Source organism: Kogia breviceps, chromosome 10, assembly GCF_026419965.1.
Source record: "Kogia breviceps isolate mKogBre1 chromosome 10, mKogBre1 haplotype 1, whole genome shotgun sequence".
Classification (NCBI taxonomy): domain Eukaryota; kingdom Metazoa; phylum Chordata; class Mammalia; order Artiodactyla; family Physeteridae; genus Kogia; species Kogia breviceps.
In genome coordinates, this window is record NC_081319.1 from 55,944,515 (window position 1) to 55,967,280 (window position 22,766).

Here is a 22,766-nt window from a genome sequence, read left to right on the forward strand (position 1 = left end):
AGTGAATCAGCTATACATATACATATGTCCCCATATCTCCTCCCTCTTGTGTCTCCCTCCCTCCCACCCTCCCTATCCCACCACTCTAGGTGGTCACAAAGCATGGAGCTGATCTCCCTGTGCTATGTGGCTGCTTCCCACTAGCTATTTTACATTTGGTAGTGTTTATATGTCAATGCTACTCTCTCACTTCGTCCCAGCTTACCCTTCCCCATCCCTGTGTCCTCAGGTCCACCCTCTACATCTGCGTCTTAAGTAACTACCAGGAAACCAAAAATATGAAAATATCCAAAGAATAAATATGAATTGGGATGAAAATACACTTTCACTAAAACCAGTCTATTGTGTGATCATTTTGCACTCCATGAATCTTACCATTCTTCTAGATTTGAATTTTGACAATAAGAAGAAATAATTCACATAAAGCAGACAACTCTTCTGAAAGGAAGAATTTTATGCATACACACACACACACACACACACACACACACACACACACACACACACACACACACACCACATATGTATGTCCCGGCTCTTACCTCCCTCTGGAGTCTTCCTCAGTTTGTAATAAAAGCAACTTTCCCCAGAAAACCAAATTAGGTGCCCTATGCATACCTCCTTCGAGTAGGTAACACATTTAATCGTAATGAGCTTATCTCCTGTACCAAACTGGAATCTAAAAACTACCCCATCCATTTTTGTTACCCAGCACCAAAAACATAATAGGTGCTTAATAAATGAATTAAATACAGACTGCATAGGCCAAATCTAATTAGTCTTAAGCTCTGATCCAGAAAATACTATTTCTAAGGGCTGTGAATCAAGGAGTGTTTTTTTCAGGTTCACACACCTGGACGAAACCCCGGGAACTTGGTGGTCCATGTCACCATGTCACACAGTCGTGGCCACCTCAGCTCGAGGGAACAGTTCCTGCCAGCACAGGTTCTCTGCATGGAGGGCCCCTCCTCCAGCAAACGGCACCCATGGCTGGACCAGGGAAGCCGAGGGCCAGGGTGGTTGCACAAAGGCTGCGCTGAGCTACCAGCGGAGGACAGGTGCTAGTAGATACATGTGCCTGCCTCTCAGCCTTCAGGCAGACAGTCTGCAAGCCTTTCTGTCCCTTCTCAGGATGCCTCAGTGAAACTGATCCCCACTGACCAACCACAGCTTTTTTTCCCCCTGTAAACGTTTTAGCGTGACCTTGATAACACTGTGGACTCTCCTCCTTCCACTCTCCCCTTGCTTCAGGAAATCATCTCCAGACACACTTGCTGCACACAAGCCCTTGCCTCAGTCTCTGAGTTACAGTGACAGCTTGAGGCACCCCCACACTGACAGTCACACCACCCACGTGTGCACATGTAACACACCTATTCCTCCACCCTCCGTTTCCTTTCCCTGTTATAGGACAGAAAAATAATAGGAGGAGCACCCCAACACATATAGGCTGGCAGATTATAGGTGATGCTGATGCCAGGAAATAGGGGGGACCACTAAGACCGTTCCTTGATATGTCTTCTGAAATATTAAAGATTTCAGTTCTAAATATCCTGTCTTACCAATGAGGTAGGAGTCATTCCCAGAGTCTCATAATAGGGGAACAATCCAGATTCTGCCTCATTTTAGCCTCTGCAGGTCACCATAAATTAGCTTAGAAGCCCCAAGCCTCCGTAATGACTCGAGCTGACTTGCATCCTAATTTGGACTATGCGGCAATCTTGCCGATGCCATCAGCATGCGTGCGCTAGTCTCCCACTGCCGTGGCCCATGGGCTGGAAGAAGGTTTATGTAGTGGGCCCAGTCACTGTCATCTCTGCTTTGTGTAGATCATCAGTGTGTAGTGCCCTCACCAAAGAGGAGAGGGCTGGATGAAGTCTGGAGGCCACCATCGTACACCCAGGCAGCTGCGGAAACCAAGGGCAGGGTGTCGCCCCAGGGGACTACCCTGGAGTTACCAGTGTCATACTTGCTGCAGGCCTGCCCCACTGGCCACATGAGACAGAGGAAGGTAGCAGACAGGTGGATTGCAAGGAATTCTCATCAATTTTGGAGACACTGGTGCTTAGACCCCTGCCTGCCACGACGTATTCAAACTGAGGCAAGAGCCTGATGTAGCAGCCAGATTGAGGCAAAGCTGGACAGAGGGGCGCAGAGGTTCTCAGTTCATGGGAAAGACACTGACAGGTTAAAAGCTATATTAGAGAAGGCCTATGAGGCACATGGAACATCCTTCGATTTTTGTAAAATTAGTAATTTTTCATCTGACTATTAAAGCTCTACCTTTTCACTGTAAAATGCTGAAATGCAAAATCGTATAAAAACAAATTCACATATCTGATCTCATCTGATTCTACAACCCAGAGGTAATTGCTATTAGTATTTGGTCTATTTGCTTCTGGATTTTTTTTTCTCTATGAATAATGAATATATATTTGTCTCTCTCTGTGTCTATCTCTCTGTCCACCTCTGTCTCTCTGACTCTCCATCCACATATGTGACATCTGCAGAAAATACTGCATTTATATCTTCTTGGACTTGTTTCTTCCAACAATACATGGTGAGCATTTTCTTTGAAAATAACATAAAATGGGGACATAAATTTTAATTATAATATTTTATGATTCTCTATTGATAGATATATAGGTTGTTTCATATGTTTGTTATCACAAATATATATAATATATATTCTTGGGGTTTATTCCCTTTTGGTATGGAATCTGGAACTCCTTGCTGTAGCAAGAGGCAAAGAAAATGCCCATCAGTGGATAATGCCAGGGTCAATCACATAACAATGCAAGCCACCCTCAGCATGTTGATAGCTGTCCTCATGGTCACAAGATGGCTACAGATATCTTCACCCGCCAATATCTGGAATTAGCCACCTTCGCCTCCTGTACCTTTTAAATAACTTTTACTAGAAGCTCCTGCCTCAAGCAGTCCTCTCCTCATGTTTTACTGGACAGAATTGGTCACATAGTGTTTCCTAAGTCATTCACTAGTGAGGAAAATGGAATTATAATGATTGGCTCAAACTACACAAGACTACTTCCCTCCTGAGCCTGGGAGAAAGGTCGTTTTCTCAGAGCAAATGGCTGCATATGGCTTAAGAATGGAGCATGTACTATAGATCAAAATTAGAGCCCTCCAGAAAAGAATGAGGGATTTAAGGGGAATTAATTTGGGTAGGCAAAACACAATTGTCTCCAATATCAAATAAACTTGTTTGTTACCCTCTCACCTACATTATAATGCTCTTTTCTCTAATAATATTAACCTTCCTTAATTCACCACCTAGGCACTTTGTTTTCCTTAAATCAGACCTTTGCTGGTTCTCCATGGAATGGAATATTACTCAGCCGTAAAAAGAAATGAAACTGAGTTATTTGTAGTGAGGTGGATGGACCTGGAGTCTGTCATACAGAGTGAAGTAAGTCAGAAGGAGAAAAACAAATACCGTATGCTAACACATATATATGGAATCTAAGAAAAAAAAGCTCATGAAGAGACTAGGAGTAGGACGGGAATAAAACACAGACCTACTAGAGCATGGACTTGAGGATATGGGGAGGGGGAAGGGTAAGATGTGACGAAGTGAGAGAGTGGCAGGGACATATATACACCACCAAATGTAAATTAGATAGCTAGTGGGAAGCTGCCGCATAGCACAGGGAGATCACCTCTGTGCTTTGTGACCACCTAGAGGGTGGGAGGGAGGGAGACACAAGAGGGAAGAGATATGGGAACATACTATATGTATAACTGATTCACTTTGTTGTAAAGCAGAAACTAACACACCATTGTAAAGCAATTATACTCCAATAAAGATGTTAAAAAAAAAAGAAGTTAACAGAAAAATGAACATGACAATGATAATGAGCTTGAGACCTTGCTCTCCTTGGGGGCATTTCTGTTCTAAAAGGAAGTTCTGGAAGATAGAAACATCTTCAAGATGTACAAGAACAAAGAAATAATGGGGCCTGGCAGGCACAGAAGGGCCCGAGGCCCCCCTCACCTCATCTCTGCCTGCTCCCGCTCCCCCGCTCCCCAGCCTCCTGCCCTTCCACCAATAGGCCAGCTGACTCTCGTCCTGGAGCCTCTGCACTTTGCTTCCCTATGCCTAAAACAGGCTTTCTTTGGACGGTCACTTGACTTAATCCCTCACTTCTAAAGCTCTCTGCACATACGCCACTTTATTAAAGAGGTTTTTCTTAATCATCTTACATAACATAGCACCTTCACTTCATTCTTTACCCTATTACCCTGCTTTATGCATGTTTATGGCACTACTAACCACCTGACATGGTATATGTGTGTTTACTGTCTTTCTCCTAAGTAGAGAGTAAATTCTATGAGGATGGAATTTACGTTTGTTGTTGTGGGTTTTTTGTTTTGTTTTGTTTTGACTGTTGGTTCCTCATACGTATTCCATAAAATCGTGGAGAAAGAATTGGTGGCTGGATGGATACTTTGGCAACACGAAACTTAAATGGTCATCTTCTTGCTTAACCTGGATCATAGCAGAAGTCAAGTAAGACCTAATCCTGCGCAGGCATCTTTCTCTGTCATAACCGGTGGTGTCCGTAAGTCCAAGTTAGTCAAGATTTCCCTTATTTAACCTACTTCCCTCTAGGCAAGGCCTTCATTTTCTAGGCTGATCTGTATATTTTGAAATCTATACAGTATCTATCTTTCTAACATGAAATAAAATGTGAGTTCCAACTTAGAGAAATGAGATACATCATACAATTGTAATACTATCTAATTAATAAAATGTGTTTTAACTCTGATTAAAATTTATTTTGCAGCCAAAAACAGTCATAAAACCATATCTCAAAGCTATGAGAAATATAAGTATGCAACAGTAATTTAAGAAGTAAGTTACTGTATGAGTTGGAGTTTCCATTTGATGTTGTATTTGATACACACACACAATGTTTCAGACACTTTCAGACAACATGCGCACATGGACATGATCGCCAACATGAAACTATGAAAAAGCCCATATCAGAGTTCAGAAAAGGATGTACTAGGAACTACAGCTACCTACCAAAGAGCAGAAGTGATTTCTGTTAGTTGTGGGATAAATATACCAGATGGACCTGAAGGCAACCAGACAGCACTGACAGACAGGTGAGGGGACAGCCTGTCTGAGATAAACATGGAAGATATTCCAGCAGAACCTCGTTAACACCCACTGTGCTGTGCATGGGGACAGTGGTGGTCACTGTGTATATATTTAGAACGCGCAAGCATCTCTGGGGAGACCATGGGATACAGGAGAGCATGATGAACGGCCTCTCTAGGTCTGCGTTAGGTGAGCAAAGCCCAGGCAGGGTTGGAGGAAGATCGGGTAACCTCCAACCTAGAACAAGGGCACCCTTTCCTGACGTCGAGCAGAGTTCTGCCCAGCTAACTCTTGGCTCCCACACCAAATTCAGAGAGGAAACTTTTTGGTGAGTCTCCCAAGCTAAGGAGCTCTGAAATGACAAGGTGAAAAAAACAGCAAACCCAAACAGGTCCCTTCCTGAAAGACTTCTGCCCACTGCTCCCCAATCTCTGACAGATCCCATCCCAATTCTCAATTCTGTACATTGGGTAATATCTTCTATTTTTGGAATGCTATAAACTTTCATTCTAAATATCATATTCTCAACTAATATTTAAGAATGTAGAATATCCTTATGTCATATAATATATTAAGCGAAAAATTTATGCACTAGTAAGTAGTATAGAATTACAACCTTAAAATATTTTATATAAATAGCACATACACTAATCCATACAAAAGTACTAGATAAATATACTCTATTATGGCAACAGGGCCCCAAAACTTGAAGTTATTTTTATTCTCCTACATCATATGTTGTATGAAAAAAAATTTAATTGGCTCTTTATTCCAAAGTATATCCAGAATCCAAACAGTATCCACCACTGTCCCCACCCTGGTCTGAACCACCATCATTTTCTCCTAGATCATCATCATCCTTGTCAGATCCCCTCATTCACCTCTTGATAGGGTGCCTGGCTTCCTTTCTGGCTACCCCGTGACCCATCGTCTATTCTCCACACAGCATCTAGTGTGACTGTGGAAAATATAAGTCAGATTCCCCTGCTCAGATTCTCCAGTGGCTGCATCTCACACTCCTTTCATAAGCCTCTCTAGTACTTTCCAGACATCATCGTCAGCTACTGTCCTCATCTGACTCTCGTCCAGTCACACTGGCCTCCCTCCTGGGCCTCACGCTTGCTGAACACCCTCTCCTCTATGCATAGGCTGGTCCCATGGCCTGGAACCCTCTTCCTTTAAATAGTACCCCCTTCAAGATTTTCATGTTACCTTCTGGAGCAATCGTGACATTGCCCCCAAACCCCACTTCCTCCTCCTGTTCTCACCAAGAGTCTCCAGCCTTCCTTCCTAGGGCCATGTGGCATCGTTCCAGAAAATGAGATTCTCATAAAATAGAACTTGGATGGTACACTCTGAAATTGTGTGCAGTGTGAAGACCTTCCTTTGCTTTTCTTCATCGCTCCTATCACCTTCTAACACACTGTATCCTTTACTTTGGTTGTTGTCTATCTCCCCCTATGGGACTGTCAGCTCTGTGAGGGTAGGAGTCACTTTACTGCTAGAGCCTCAGTTCCTAGACCAGTGCCTGGCACACAGTACATGGAATGAATGAATGAATCACAGGGTAGTAGAAATAAAAGTGATTTTTCTTTTATTCCATCAACGAGCTATATTTTCTCTATTATTTTTAAAACCAGAAAAAAATAGAAAAAGTACAAAAATATATAACATTGACCCTTTCATTGCCCTTTTTCTTAGCTTGGAAAATAAATTTCCTGAACTCAAACTAAAGAACAACTACAGAAGAATACCTGTTTAAACTATTGTTGAGTCGAACTCCCAGTAAAATACATCTAAGCTCTGTGGTTATTTCCACAGGTTTTCCCACTCCCACTGATTCTGGTGTGGTTTCTGATCAATCATGATGGTGGGAGATGACCCAGTTTCATAACATCTGAAGCTATTCAATTTTTCTATGATACAATTCCATCTTGAGCCAAGTTGAATGGTCCAGCGGAGAGATGTTCTCACATTCTCTTAAAAGGTTACCCTTTTGGCTTTCTTTGAGATATTGTTTCTTAGGTAGGAGAAAAATTGAAACTTATACCTGAGGACCAAACTATGAGATGAAAACTTTTTCTCTGTTACCTTCACCCAAGGGAGAAACAATTCTGAAGACTTATACTTTCAGTCCTAAAAATGTTAATGACTGCAAGTGAATTTGAACCTATCTTTAAATCTACTTTAAAATATTATTTTTATCAGTTTGGACACTAACCAACTGAAAATTTTGTTATTTTGTAAAATATCTCAAAGCTGACTGTCTGACAATGGTACATAAAACCAAACCAACAAACAAACAAAAAAATAAGTGAGATTTGTTTTTTGGGCTGCTCTTAGCTTTCTTTAACATGGCAGCAATTTTCTCTGTAATAACAACTCAAAACCAAGCAAAGACATACCAACTGTAAAGGAGAAAAGAAGTCTGGTCAACAGAGACTTGGGACCCACCATTAATCCTTTAATAATGGTCCAGAAATTGATTGATCTCTTGCTGTTATTTTGTATCTGGAAGTTCAACTGAAGACATCATTTTGTCCTCAGCAGGGACAGTAATTTTGATGCTAGCCTCTGTGAATAGCTTTGTATAATTTATACAGTTTTTAATTTTGGTAATAGTGACTAGCTGGCTAAGGCAATAAGCCCTTTCTATCACAGATTAAATAAAGAAATCTCTCATGTTTCAACTAACGAACTAAACCAAACCATAATGAGTGTGACTGTTTCATTTCACTTGGCTGTTGCTCAAAGAAGGTTCATTTAAAAATGATTCATTGTTAATATGTATAATGTTCACACTAATATTATGATGTTCACATTAATGTTGGAGAATAAGAAAAACATCAGTCTGTAATAGAATGACCAATTCCATCAGCCAAAAAAGTCTTGTTTTCACTGAATTAATGGTTTTGTCCTTGGCTTTTTACCTCCTGAAGTGAGACAGGTGCTGAGGAAGCATGGGTGGGGATTGAAGATGGTGCAGCATACCAGGTCATGTGGATGAGCCCCATCTTTTGAAGTTGTCAATAGCCTCACTAGTTTTATACTTTGTGCTGAAGATTAAAAAGATATATGCACATCTAAATAGGCACTTTGCCAAAGAAGACACACAGATAGCCAAAAGGCACATAAAAAGATGCTCCACGTCGCTATTACTAGAGAAAAGAAAATTGAAACTATGATGAGGTATCACCTCACACCAGTCAGAATGGCCATCATCAAAAAGTCTACAGATAACAAATGCTGCAGAGGGTATGGGGAAAAGGGAACCCTCCTACACTGTTGCTGGGAATGTAAGTTTGTACATCCACTATGGACAACAGTATGGAGGTTCCTTATAAAACTAAACGCAGAGTTACCATATGATCCAGAAATCCCACTCCTGGGCCTATGTCTGGAGAAAACCATAATTCGAAAAGATACATGTACCCCAACGTTCACTGCAGCACTATTTACAATAGCCAAGACATGGAAACAACCTAAATGTCCAACAACAGATGAATGAATAAAGAAGATGTGGTACATACATTCAATGGAATATTATTCAGCCATAAAAAAGAATGCAATAATGCCATTTGCAGTAACATGGATGGACCTAGAGATTATCACACTAAATAAAGTAAGCTAGAACACAGAAAGACAAATATCATAGGATATTACTTATATGTAGAATCTAAAAAAATGATACAAATGAACTTATTTACAAAGGAGAAAGAGACTCACAGACATAGAAAACAAACTTATGGCTACCAAAGCGGAAGGTGGAGGAGGGATAAATTATGAGTTTGGGATTAACATATACACACTACTATATATAAAATAGATGAACCAACAAGGACCCACTGTATAGCACAGGGAGCTACACTCAATATTTTGTAACAACCTATATGGGAAATGAATCTGAATCACTGTGCTGTACACCTGAAACTAACATGGTATTGTATTTTTAAAAAATTTTTCAACAGGTATTTATTTATTTAATTGAGGTATAGTTGTTTTACAATGTTGTGTTACTTTCTACTGTGCAGCGAAGTGGAGTTCACTGTGCTATACAGTAGGTTCTCATTAGTTATCTATTTTATACATACTAGTGTATATATGTCAATCCCAATCTCCCAAATCATCCCATCCCCACTTTGCCCCCTTGGTGTCCATACATTTGTTCTCTAGGTCTGTGTCTCTATTTCTGCCTGGCAAACAGGTTCATCTGTACCATTTTTCTACATTCCAAATATATGCGTTAATATACGATATTTGTTTTTCTCTTTCTGACTTACTTCACTCTGTATGACAGTCTCTAGGTCCAACCATGTCTCTACAAATGACCCAATTTCATTCCTTTAACATAGTATTGTAACTCAACTATACTTCAAAAGAATATATATAAATATAATATATATGTACAAGAAAACACTATTTTCAATATTGTATATACCATTCTAGCAAATCATAGTAGTCACTGAATAACTATTGATAAATGTAGTTAATAACCTCTTCTCAGATATGACACATGATGATTATGTATGAGAATATCATATACTTGTCCCCGACCAAAGGTAAGTTTCAAAAAAGTATATGCAGATTCTATCAAAAGTCCATCCTTATGATCAACTTAGAAGTACAATAATTCTTACAAACTCTTGTATGTACTGTATTACTTTAAAGTCATTTAAAATAACCCATTGTGAGTTAATCTCAGAAATTAAGTTAATAATCTAATATTGTAAAAGTTGGAATACAAACTTCTTCCTACTTGCCATTTAGCTATCAAGATTTATATATTTCCAAATTTCATGCACACTTTTTTTTTTTTTTTTTTTTTTTTGCGGTACACGGGCCTCTCACTGTTGTGGCCTCTCCTGTTGCGGAGCACAGCCTCCGGATGCGGAGGCTCAACGGCCATGGCTCACGGGCCCAGCCGCTCCGAGGCATGTGGGATCTTCCCGGACCGGGGCACGAACCCATACCCCTGCATCGGCAGGCGGACTCTCAACCACTGTGCCACCAGGGAAGACCCACACTTTTGTGTTTGAACATCTCTGAAAGCAGGCTGTGTCACAAAATGGAAGATAAGAAAGTACTGCATTACAATTTAATAGGAATTCTTGTGTTTTCCTTCATAGTAGAACAGTGAAATATAAAATAAAGATGTGTTTTGCAATCAATGCTTCTTGAATTCAATGAAACACAGGAATAGACATTGTTTCCCTGGCTCAATACCTAGATCTGTAGTATGATATTATCCCTGACTGAAAGCTGGTTAAATAGAATCTAGGATAGACAGCCGAGTGGCCCAAGCCTCACACTTAGGTCACATAGCACAGGACCTGCAAAAAGTGAGATCTCAACGCATGTGAACTGGCCCTCTTTTTGATAGCCATCAAATATCTGAGTAGCAGATGCCATTTCTGCCCCCTGCCCAGATCTCCTTTACCAAGCCAGTGTTCCCATGCCCCCACCTTTTCTGGAGGCTCCCCTTTAGCCTACAGAAGGCTCCTTGTCCAGAGTTGCTGGGAGGTTACAACTACCCACTTCCTGGGGTGACTCATGACCAAAGGCATAAAAGCCCACCTCATTTGCCTAAAGGCAGGCAATGCTCTCTCACGATCCAGAGCTTCCCCTGGGACCAGGCTGAAGCTGGACTCCTGAAACCACACCTCTCCGATTCCGTCCATTTCCTACTGGGTTCCCCTCACTCCCTTAAAGGTTTCCCTTAAGAGCCTGCCTTCAATAAATCACTCACAGAGGAACCGCCCAGTCTGCTTGGAGAGAGTCCCACCTAAGAGTCTGTTTCCTCGTGTTTCAGCTGGGTGTGGGATTTCTACTGGTTTCCATGAGGTGTCTGGCCAACATAATCCTGTGAAAACAACCAGGTGAACCTTGGGGAACCATATGTGTTTATATGTCTGCCCTCAAAGTCTCAGAGGAGAAACAGATATGTAAATAGGCAAACACAAAATAGTAAAATGCACACATATAAGAGATGCTACAGAAACACAGGAGAAAGAGTGATAACACTGCCCAGAATGCCACTGAAAACTGCACCGAGGAGGTGAAATGTGAGTTCATTCATGAAGACATGAGACAGGCTCAGGCAGACAAAGGGAAAAGGCAAAGAAATCAATAAAAAATAAAAGCCTACATAATACGTGAGCTCGCTTTGAAAAATTATCGTCCAACTGAAGGAAAAGTACATGTCTCGCACTCTTCGAATCACTTGCTAGGACTCTAAAAGCAAGTGGATATTCATAAACGATTGAAATTGAAATCGAAAACTCTCAAGGAAATCTGTCAGGGTAGAGTACAGTGGAAATTAGCGAGGTTGAGAAAAGCGTTAAACTGTTTGTTTTTCCTTTGCGCAGAAATCTTTTTAACAAGCGTGTTATGAACTGAAATGGGTTCCCCTAGATTCATATGCTGAATTTCTAAAATAAAGAGAAAATGCCAAGTGGTAACACTCAGAGGTTTGAGAAAGCATGTTGTGTTCCCAAATCTGTGAGTGGTTTGGCATGTAGGATGTAAAGACACAAACTGGTATGAGATCAGTGTGTGAATACACACACACACAGAATTATATACAATTCATGATCAATTACATGATGGAGAACCATTAAAATGTAAGTAGGAAAAGGACATCATTCGATTTTTAAAAACTGTAATCGTTTCACTTTATGTGAAGTATGCATAAGAACTCAAAAGGTATAAAAAGATATAAAAATTGGGTTTGATAAAGAGGACTCTAGTGCAGCACAGAGAATCTGGGGGAAGAGAGTGGATGCTGTGGGGAGGGCAGCCAGTTGAGAGATGCAAGAATGGAGGTACCCAAACCTCAGGAGGGAGGGGAGCACAGGCCCCTGGGGGATTGGTCTGCCCTTCATTCTGGTCACAAGCACTCAGTGTGTGTTGGGCCTGTTCTGTCTCTTGCACTTAGTAGGAAAGCAGGCAGGCACATAGACAGACCCTCTATGACACACAAGGTCAGGCTATAATACTTCATGGAGAAAGCCCAGGATAGGTTCTCGAGGAAGAGATGGGCTCACACATCCCTCGGCCCTGTAATGGGTGTCAGGTCCCTTTGTGAAGATAAGAGATACTCATCTCTCCACTGAAGTGGATGTTTCTGAATCTCAGCTCGGTAAAGCCATTTCCATGAAATTGATGGAGTCACATATTTTCGATTTCTCTGTAAATCACCATTATGCTTTTGAAGAGCACATAGCAAGCTATTTAACAAGAGCCCAGAGAAGAAGCAATAAAGGTCTAAACTAAGATAGTGATCTAGGGAAGGAGAAAGGGGTGAGGGTATAGGGAGGACACAGAAAGATCTATTTGGTAAAAATAAAATAAATGCAAATTGACTATCCTTTGAAGGAAAGATAGAAGAAAGCAGCAAATACCTATTTATGCCACCTGAAAAATGCCTCAGTGTTCATCCACTAAAATGATATTAAATAGCCTAACATTTGTTAAATCACAAAAGTGTGTCAGTTCACAAAACTCAATTCAAGAGGGGCAGATAAGGAAAAGGGAAATAGAACAAGAGCTGTCTACCTATGCCATAAAAACAAGATACAAATGTTTAAGCTAGACCTGCAAACTAGGAAAACAAACAGAAAGGTACTATTTTTCCCATACAAAATTTCACTATTAAACTACTGGTGCACTAATGACAGCCGTGAATCACAGCTATGGTAGGGATAGAGTAGGATAATTAAATAGATTAGAAATCCCACTAGGGGATTAAGGACAGAGGGAATTTTAAGGGAGTTTGGGAGACTGTTGTAAGCTAATGACCACTCAAGGATCCAGTAACCTAGCAACAATCTACACTACTTTGAAGGAAGATCAGGTGCATCCAAGTGCCAGACACACTCAAGTCCCAAACCCTGATATAACACAAGACAACAGATACAGGGTCTGAATCTTGTTACATGAAGTCAAAGAGTTGATAGTCCTTGAAGACTAGCATTTCTGCATGCAGCCGAGACAGAAATATAGGAGAAAGGGGACATTATACCAGAGCCCAAGATGAATTACCATATTTTAGTATATGTGACCACACTTTTGCTAATACACATATGATTTAAATAGCAAAATGACAGTCCTGGTTAGACCATATAGGGTCAAAGGAGGAACTAATCATGTAAACCCTGATGTCTACCTAAAAATGAGGAAGAAGGTGATCTTCTCCCCTCCCCACTTCTTCTTTGATTATAAAAACGTAGTCCTCTTTGTTCTCGGCGCTGTGCTCCCTTGCCTGTCTGCTTCTACCTCTCACAAGCCTCCTATACTAATAAACTCACTCTTTGCCTGCATCTTTTGCCTTATGCTGAATTCTTTCTGCAATGAGACAAAAGGACCTGAGCTTCAGTAAGTCCTGACACCAGGTGAGTGGTTTTAATCAAATGACAATGGTTTCGAGTCCCCTCCTAGTCAGGAATTGTGGGTTCAAGTCCCAATCTGAGGTGCAAGTGGGTTCAAGTCCAAGCTCGTGGGTTTGAGTCCCAATCTTCTGAGTTTTGGCTGGGTTCAAGTTCCACCCAAGAAGGAGTGAGGTTTCAGCTACATGGCACTGATGCTACTCCAGCCTCCTCTTGGCAAAGCCATTTCCCATGACATTAGGAAAGCAGGTCCGAACCTAGCCAATGACTAAGTATTGTCATTAAGTATCCAATGACACATGCCCTCCTGCCAAAAATGAGCAGGCTCAGCTAGGAGCTCTTTCTGCTAGAAAGGAGGTTTGCTGAGGTGTGGAAACTTTTGTTGCAAGGAGAGAGCCAGCAAAGACCTATCCTCCCTTTGACCAAAGGGTTGCACCTGGCAATGACTCAACTCCTGAATGTCAAATGAGAGTTGACTGTTCACAGCTGGCCCAGATCCCTTATACAGAGCTGGTAGCCCCCATCCTCCAGCTCCTCTGCATGCCATCTGCTAAGGACTCACAGTTGCCCAGCTTTGCATAACTGCCCACAGGTGACACCTTGCTGTCAGGGAGAAGGACTTTATAGTGTGACTTAAGCTCTGGAGTCCCTTGAGGATGAGGTCAGGGCTCACTATTTCCACCCATGAGCACATCCTCTTTCCTATTGTTTCCCTCACTTCCTTTAAAGTATTTCTGTTTGTCTGTTTCCTGAACAGCACTCCTGACATAAATCACTTAAACCCAAACCCCTGCCTCAAGATCTGCTAGGAAATCTGACCTAAGACAAATGAGTTAAAAACAAGATGACTGGTTTCAAATAAAAACTGTCAACCGAGATTTTTAGCAAGAAAAGAGAACTCTATTTAGTGATAATATTCATAATCCTAACAATACTGGTAGAAAAAGAGATGCTTCTATTTTATTAGGTCTCAAGATAACATAATGGTCCAACAGAGAGGCGTTATATACTAATTATCTGTGACAACAGCAACATTACATCAGCAAAGCCAACTAACAATTGCGTGTTGTTTTCCTTTGGAATAGTATTTCCAGTAATACACCACATCATCATATTTGTATGTCATTAAGTATGTGACCTTGAAAAAAAGTTGCATAAACTCTCTGATCCTCAGCTTCCCTATCAGTATAAGAATGCCTTCCTCCTGTGATCAGGATGAATATTAAATGAGAGGGTCCTGAAAAGCAATTAGCATAGTACCTGGCTCTCTCCAAATATTAATTTCCTTCCACTCACCTACCTTGTCACCATCAATTAATATTTCTTTTTAATGTGCTGGCTTATTATACCTTAATCAACACTAAGATTTAATCCAAGTTTATTCTTTTGTCATTGCTGAAGATGCTGTGATCAGTATGACTGACTATTTCCCATGCTTCTGGGAAAAAAACAAAAACAAACAAACAAAAAAACCAACATTAGACAGGGGTGGGATTAGCTCAGCTACTGTAGTGGATATTTGTGTTTTTACCTGCCCAGCATCCTTTTTATTTATTGTTTGTTTGGTAATAGCATGCTATTTTTTCCCTGGGAAACAGTCCCTCTGCATTTATGAATTTTTATTAAAGATGGTCTCCTACTCACAGGAGCGTTGAGCACTGACTCAATTGAACCAGTCAGATTCACTTCTCAAAAATGTTTGTCTAAAAAAAAAAAAAAATGCTTGTCTTAGGTGACCTCATTATGGACAATATGTGGCATTTCTTCCAGACCACAGTAATGCCCAGAAGAGAGTGGAATCCTCATTATTTTTTGTTCCTTGATCTCTCAATTTCAGCTCTTCTTTGACAGGGCTTTGGTTTTTCAATCTACATATCATTTCAATAGATTGCTTCTATTGTTATTAGACAGAGATAGTCTCTGTTGCCTGCAACCAAAAGACCTACTACAATGACTCAAATTAAAAATCTAATAATCTCAAAAAGTCTTTAAAGAGGGACTTATGACTTCATATTCTAAAGAGGAATGGTTTAAAGAAAAGGCAAATGAAGACACCATTCTCAATTTTACTTGAAGGGATCAATATCATAATTATTCATAAATATATATGATGTATAAAATCACTTGCCAGTTCTGACACCAATGGATTACATATCCTAATTAAACCTTTTTTTTTTTTTTTTTTTTTGCGGTACGCGGGCCTCTCACTGCTGTGGCCTCTCCCATTGCGGACCACAGGCTCCGGACGTGCAGGCTCAGCGGCCATGGCTCATGGGCCCAGCCGCTCAGCAGCATGTGGGATCTTCCCGGACCGGGGCACGAACCCGTGTCCCCTGCATCGGCAGGTGGACTCCCAACCACTGCGCCACCAGGGAAGCCCCTAATTAAACCTTTTTGACACTCGAAATATATTATATAAATGTTCAGGTACCACTTTATGCCCCTTTTATATTCCAGTGATGTGTCTTATAACATAAGCCCCTGCTCAATCTAAAAATTAATATATTAACAGACTTTACTATCTCTACCTTTGGGGTTGGAAATACACATATTAATGGTATGTTCAAATTATAACTAAGTTATGGCAGAATGGAAGACTATCCCAGACCTTATGATTATAGATGAATTCCTAGGAAGCTAACAATGCACTATTTTACAGGGTATGTCCTAGTATCTATTGTTAATCTGCCAAATAGGAATTAATATGGTAGCAGCAGACCCCGACTAGTACTTGGATGATTCTCACAGTTAAGAGAATCATCTGTCCAAACATGCCCTCCATACATCCCACCCTTATTGCCAACATGCAACCCCACCACTGGGCTGCATGCAAATATGCTTAGACTAGACAGGCAACAAAGACACCAGGGCCTCCGTGTAACATTCAGCAGGAATGTTCCTGGTCCATGGAAATGTAGAAAGCCCATGGTATTCTGGACACCAAGTACAGGTTTCTAAGGTGTTGCGACATTCTCAGTATCTCTCTCTTCGGTTTTAAACCACTAAGTGCTCCAAGTTCTCCTACCCAATCCCTTATGTCTCTGTTTCTCTTAGAGAAACCACTTCAGGTCAAGTCCATTCCATTGCAAACTCATTCATTCACTGGTATTTGCTCATTCAGACATGTATTGCTTGGCAGCTATGTGCAAGGATCCAAGCTAGACTCACTGAATACAGCGGGGAACAAAACTGACAAAATCCTGACTCTTACATTTGTGGGGGTGGGGAAGGAATGGGCAAGAAACAGGTAAATAAATAGGCTAAGTAGACAATTACAGATAGTCATAGGCACCATGAAGAAAATAAGTAAGATGAGTTGGTTGAAAGGGACTGGTTTGGTGACCAAAGAGGATGGTCAGAATTAAGTTTGGTAGTTCGGGAGGGACTCTCAGGGGAAGTGACTTTCTTATCCGATAAAGGTGTCAAAGAACTGTAGAAACTGACTTAAAATTGGAGGGAAGAGCAGAGGCCACCAAAATACAGCCACAATGCACTGGTTATTTTAGTGTATGTGTCCCACTGGCCTGTATCTATCTGAAACACACAAACACAGGGTATCTTAGTTTTAAAAAAAGATCTTAAATCTCCTCGAAGCCACACATTTTATGTGGGTTGCAGTGTGCCTTGTAAACATAAAGGATAAAATGACTTGGCTACCTGAAATGCTTTGTTCCTTGAGGAGAAATCATTCTCTTTTTTCCCCTTTGGCATATTGATTACTCATTAATCCAGCAAAACAAAGGATTAATTAATCTCTATGGTTCAATGAAGAATAAATTAGTGCAGTTTAAAATGGGCCTGATCCAATATTACAATTGGAGAAAATGTTCCTCACACTTTCTCTCCATTCACTTCCCCAAACCTAATCTCTGGAGAATGGCCTTGAAAGACTGAATTTACTTTGCATGATATTTTGTACTCTTGCTCCTTCTTTAGAATTCAATCTCTTGAAAAGAGCTCATTGCTTTTCCCAAATCCCACTTTAACTATTTCCAAACACAGATACAGTACCATTTTTAAAGAGGGCTTTAGACATATCACATATCTGAAACAAAATTTTCCTATGTAGAAAACAGTTTGAATAGCCAGTTTTTCAAAACGAAAAATAATACAATAGCCACATACATTGAGGCATTTACATAACTGTTCAATTATTTCCCTTGTTGAATGAAAAGGACTCATACATATCACATTGAGTCAGGATGCCTCCGGAAACTACAAAACATGAGGTACAGTCTCTGAGCATTTCAGAGAAAAAAAAAAATGGTGTGCTTTCTAAAGTCATTTTGTTGATTCCAAATAGAGTTTCTTCAGAGCTATAAAAGAATCTAATGTCAGATTCTCAGAATTCACTAAGGGGTAGGATCTACACTTGTGAAGAGAATCCTCCTATTTGAATAGTCAATATCTAGGATATGACATCCCCCTCAGTATCCCCTTCCCATTTTTGTTGCAATTATATCAGTTTAAAGGAATTGTGCACCTAGATTTGGCCTCTGGATTCTTAGCCAAAATTCCTACAAAGAGGTAGCACTTTAAAAACTGGAGAAAGAAAAACTTAGGACTAATCTTGATCTCCTACAAGCTTATCTTTATTATTAGATATTCTAAGACAATGATTTTGTTTTTCTCTTTGACAAGAGATGATAATTTTCAGGTACGAATTTTAAAACAATAGATGAAAAACCAGCTCTTTCTTTTAATGTTAAAAAATAAAATCTTATCATAGACTACATCATGGATATTCAATATTTATTTCTATAATATAGTATCAGCATATATATTAATATCAAAAGGACACTATCTATGGCCAAGGGAATTTACATGTTGTGCTCTGACAATACCATGGTTGAAAGAGTTCAGGACTGGGAATGAATATATGTGCTTTCTCATTCACGGATAGTCACATTCCCTACCTGTTTGGCAAATTCCTCCAATTCCCTGGAGGTCAGCCTTCTCACCTGGAGAAAGAGAGGTTCCGATCAGATGAACTTGAAGGTCATTTCCAACTCTAAAATTGTATGACTCGGTAATTCAGCTGTCTACTCTTAATAGCATAGTTAAAATGAGGTTGGCTTTGGAGTCTATATTTACAGACCAGGCACCTCTGGCAAGATAAAGCTTTCAAGAAGCCAAGCTGGCAGTAAGATGAGGAAGCCAAGGGGAATTGTTGATGCTGCTGGTAAAGAAGCACGATGGTTCTCCATCGAAGAGTCCCCCAGGCATCCGGGGCTGTGCCCATAGTCACATGATCCGGAGACCAAGACTCAGAAGTCCTTGTGAAGGAGGGTAATGCTCACTAAAACGCCACCCTATCTATGGCTTTGTGCTCAGATGGACATAGGATCAGAACCTGTACTGAGAGCCAACCCAGATGTGGGGAAGACATCTGTAAGTCTCAATCTCCACATCTATAAGATGAGCACTGAAAACCATACACCGCCTTGGGTTTCTGTGAAAGTTAAATAGTGGTTGAAAATCACTTAGCATAATATCTCATTATTCTTAGCAGTTTTTATAGATCTCTCTGTATTTCAGACAGAAAAGAATCTGCATGGAGGTCCACGTTTTAGAAACACTAAATCATTCCAACAGCAGGTCCAAAGATGTTCTCAATAGGTAACAATTTACTTCCTTAAAGTTAAAGTGTTTGGTTTTATTAAAACAAGCAAAACAAATGTAATAAGGTTCTGCATTTAGCTGAGCATTGGTGGGCACATAATTATAACCAAGCTCCATGAATCTGACAGCCAATTTCAAGCTGGATTTTATGGAAGTGTATGCACATCGTGCTGCCCTGTTTGGAACACAGATGACATACAAATACAGCAGCACTAAAATTCAGCGAACCACTTAGAGGCCCACAGAACACCAAAAACAACTTCAGTATACAGACTACAAGCCTGGAATCCCCACAACATTGATGTTTGTCATTGGTCATGCTGGGCAGGCCGGTCTCTGCCTTCTGATCTAATCAACTTCAGAATGACTGTGAAGCCGACAGCTATGTTAGAGAAAGTGAAAAACTAGGTTCAAAACAAAGGGGAGACCCATCTCTCTAGGGCAACTCCCTCTGGAACATACACTAAACTTCAATGGAATGTATAAATATTTCATTCACTATTTTGTATGACATTCCTCCCATGATTTACATATGTCTGACCCATTACTTTTAAAAGTACATTAATGTCCCCTGTCAACAGTGTCTCCTCTATCCGCCCACCTCTCTTCCTTACTGAGCCAGGGGAACTGGAACCCTAAACAGAATCTGTGTCTGTTCTGTATAACATCACAGGATATTGAAACTGAACAAGACCCTGTGGGTCTCCTGGGCACAAAAGCCTTTCTTTTGTCCCCCATTTCTTGATTACAGGAAATAGGCTTCATTCAGCCTCCATGACCTTCCCTGAGTTCCAAATGGCAGGTCCAACAGTTGTTAATCAGGGAAGGGAGGGGACAGGGAGACAAAGGCAGAGCAGTCAAGAGAAACAGTAGTGCAGCCTTGGGGCAGGGTCTTGGTTCCCCCTCAAGGGGCACACACAATATCTTTAAGCTGTTTTGCAGATACTGAAACCCCCACCAGGTGGGAGAAGTTAATTGTATTCTGCCCACAAGCACATAGACCCCAGACCACTTGGAACCAGAAGGTTGATGATGCTGACTCCCAACTACCTCACCACCAACCAATCAGAAGAATGTCCATGAGCTAATGATGCCCTCTTTGAAACATCCCTATAAAACTCCTCACTACCCCCTCCGTGTCGGGACACCGAGTTTTCAGGGCTTTAGCGTGCTGTGGCCTCCTTTGCCTGGCAACGCAATAGAGCTATTCTCTTCTACTTCACCCAAAACTCTGTCTCTGAGATTTAATTCAGTGTTGGGGCACAGAGGCCAGATTCGGTTTCAGTACCAAAGTATAAACTCATTTATTTTCTTTTTGTAGAAGTGTACCTTCCCTCAGAACAGCTGCTTCTCCAGGATGTTTTCTGTGTTTTGCTTTCTTTCATGATATTTGAGACAGATGAGAGTGGCTTCTAGAAAAATGGCATGAGGAGGAAATGAGACCCTGCACTTTCTATTTCTTTTGGGATCTGAAAGGGAGCAGTGAGAGAAATGGGAGACACACATGGAGAGAGAGAGAGGGAAGACGGGAGTCGGTGTGAAGCTGTTAGAAGGAGCTAGGAGTCCCTTTCCGATCTCACAGCTGGGCCAGGGGATTCAAGGATACAAAATGAGCAAGATCCACATGGCCTCCTTCAACTGCTGACTTTTGTCTTTGCAAATTATAAGAAAAAAAATTCCACTATACAACTCTTAGATGAAAACATAGGAAGAACACTGACATAAATCACAGCAAGATCTTTTGTGACCCACCTCCTACAGTAATGGAAATAAAGACAAAAATAAACAAATGCAACCTAATGAAACTTAAAAGCTTTTGCACAGCAAAAGCTTTCGTCTATGAACAGGATGAAAAGACAACCCTCAGAATGGAAAAAATATTTGCAAATGAATCAACGGATAAAGGATTAATCTCCAAAATATACAAACAGCTCATGCACCTCAATATTAAAAACCAAACAACCCAATCAAAAAATGGTCAGAAGATCTAAATAGACATTTCTCCAAAGAAGACATACATATGGCCAAGAGGCACATGAAAAGATGCTCAACATCACTAATTATTAGAGAAATGCAAATCAAAACTACAATGAGGTATAACCTCACACCAGTGAGAATGGGAATCATCAGAAACTCTACAAACAACAAATGCTGGGGAAGGTGTGGAGAAAAGGGAACCCTCTTGCACTGTTGGTGGGAATGTAAATTGATACAGCCATTATGGAGAACAGTATGGAGGTTCCTTAAAAAACTACAAATAGAACTACCATATGACCCAGCAATCCCACTACTGGACATATACCCAGAGAAAACCATAATTCAAAAAGACATATGCACCGCAATGTTTATTGCAGCACTGTTTACAATAGCCAGGTCATGGAAGCAACCTAAATGCCCATAGACAGGTGAATGGATAAAGAAGATGTGGTACATATATACAATGGAATATTACTCAGCCATAAAATGGAACGAAATTGGGTCATTTGTAGAGATGTGGATGAACCTAGAGACTGTCGTACAGAGTGAAGTAAGTCAGAAAGAGAAAAACAAATATCATATATTAACGCATATATGTGGAATCTAGAAAAATGGTACCGATGAACTGCTTTGCAAGGCAGAAATAGAAACCCAGACATAGAGAACAAACGTATGGACACCAAGGGGGAAAAGTGGCAGGGGATGAACTGGTAGATTGGAACAGACATATAAACACTAATATGTATAAAATAGATAACTAATAAGAACCTGCTGTATAAAAAATTAATTTAATTTTTAAAATTCCAGTGTTTAAGTAGATTGGAATAAATGCAATATATGATTAAGCATAATCCCCACCTGGTGATTTTCATGTGCTAATGATGACGCTACTTAGATTTAGAAACATGTGGGCCAGAACACTATAGCGTACCAAACAAGTCAGGAAACACAGGATTTAAAATATGAATTACATTTTTTAATAATATGATAAATATGATTTTTGTTAACCTCCACCTCAAAATTTAAAACAATGGAGTCAATTGCTCATCTGGAAAAAGCACAATGGATATACCATTTCCCCATTACCAGATATTTTGGAAACTCTCAAGTGTTCCTGGTCCCCCAAGTATAAACAGAGCTGCACTGATGGAGAACAAATGCTCCCAAGTGGATTTGCATTTTCTCATTCAGTGAAAAGTTCCTGTGCAGGTAGGTCCCTGGTCAGGTTGCCCTCCTGTTTGTCCCTTGCAGCCCCTTCTCCTCCATCCCCCATGAGAGAGGTGCCTTGGTGCAAAGGCTCCCAGGTTCCTTGTGTTTCCCAGGTTCCTGGGCCTGCTGGCTGGAGACTGGATAGCAAGGAGAAGGAAAACGTTATTCCCTCCTTCTTCCCTGCTTTTGGAGACTTCTCCGTCAGCAAGTAGTTTCAGCTTTTACCACTTGGCACTGGTCCAGGGCCACAGCAGCATAAGTTTTCCCATCTACCTCAGCAGGGAGGATGGTGGCTTCCTGCTGTTGACAATCTCAGGGATCCCTGTTTGGTTCCTCAGTTCCTTCGTCATCTGTGTGGACAATTCCCTACATCACATTCCTTTTTTAAAAAAATTAAATTAGCATAGATTCTGTATTTCTGGCTGGACTTTCACTGACACAGCTCC

General features: G+C 40.7%; 1 protein-coding gene across 1 annotated transcript in view; it reads right to left on the minus strand.

Annotated features, from left to right (window-relative positions):
* RBMS3 (RNA binding motif single stranded interacting protein 3) overlaps window positions 1-22,766 on the minus strand; it is a 1,499,266-nt gene that overhangs the window by 753,364 nt on the left and 723,136 nt on the right. The window contains exon 6 of the mRNA XM_059077389.2: window positions 18,429-18,473. Within this exon, the coding sequence (XP_058933372.2) occupies window positions 18,429-18,473 (45 nt within the window). The remainder of the gene's footprint in view (window positions 1-18,428; window positions 18,474-22,766) is intronic.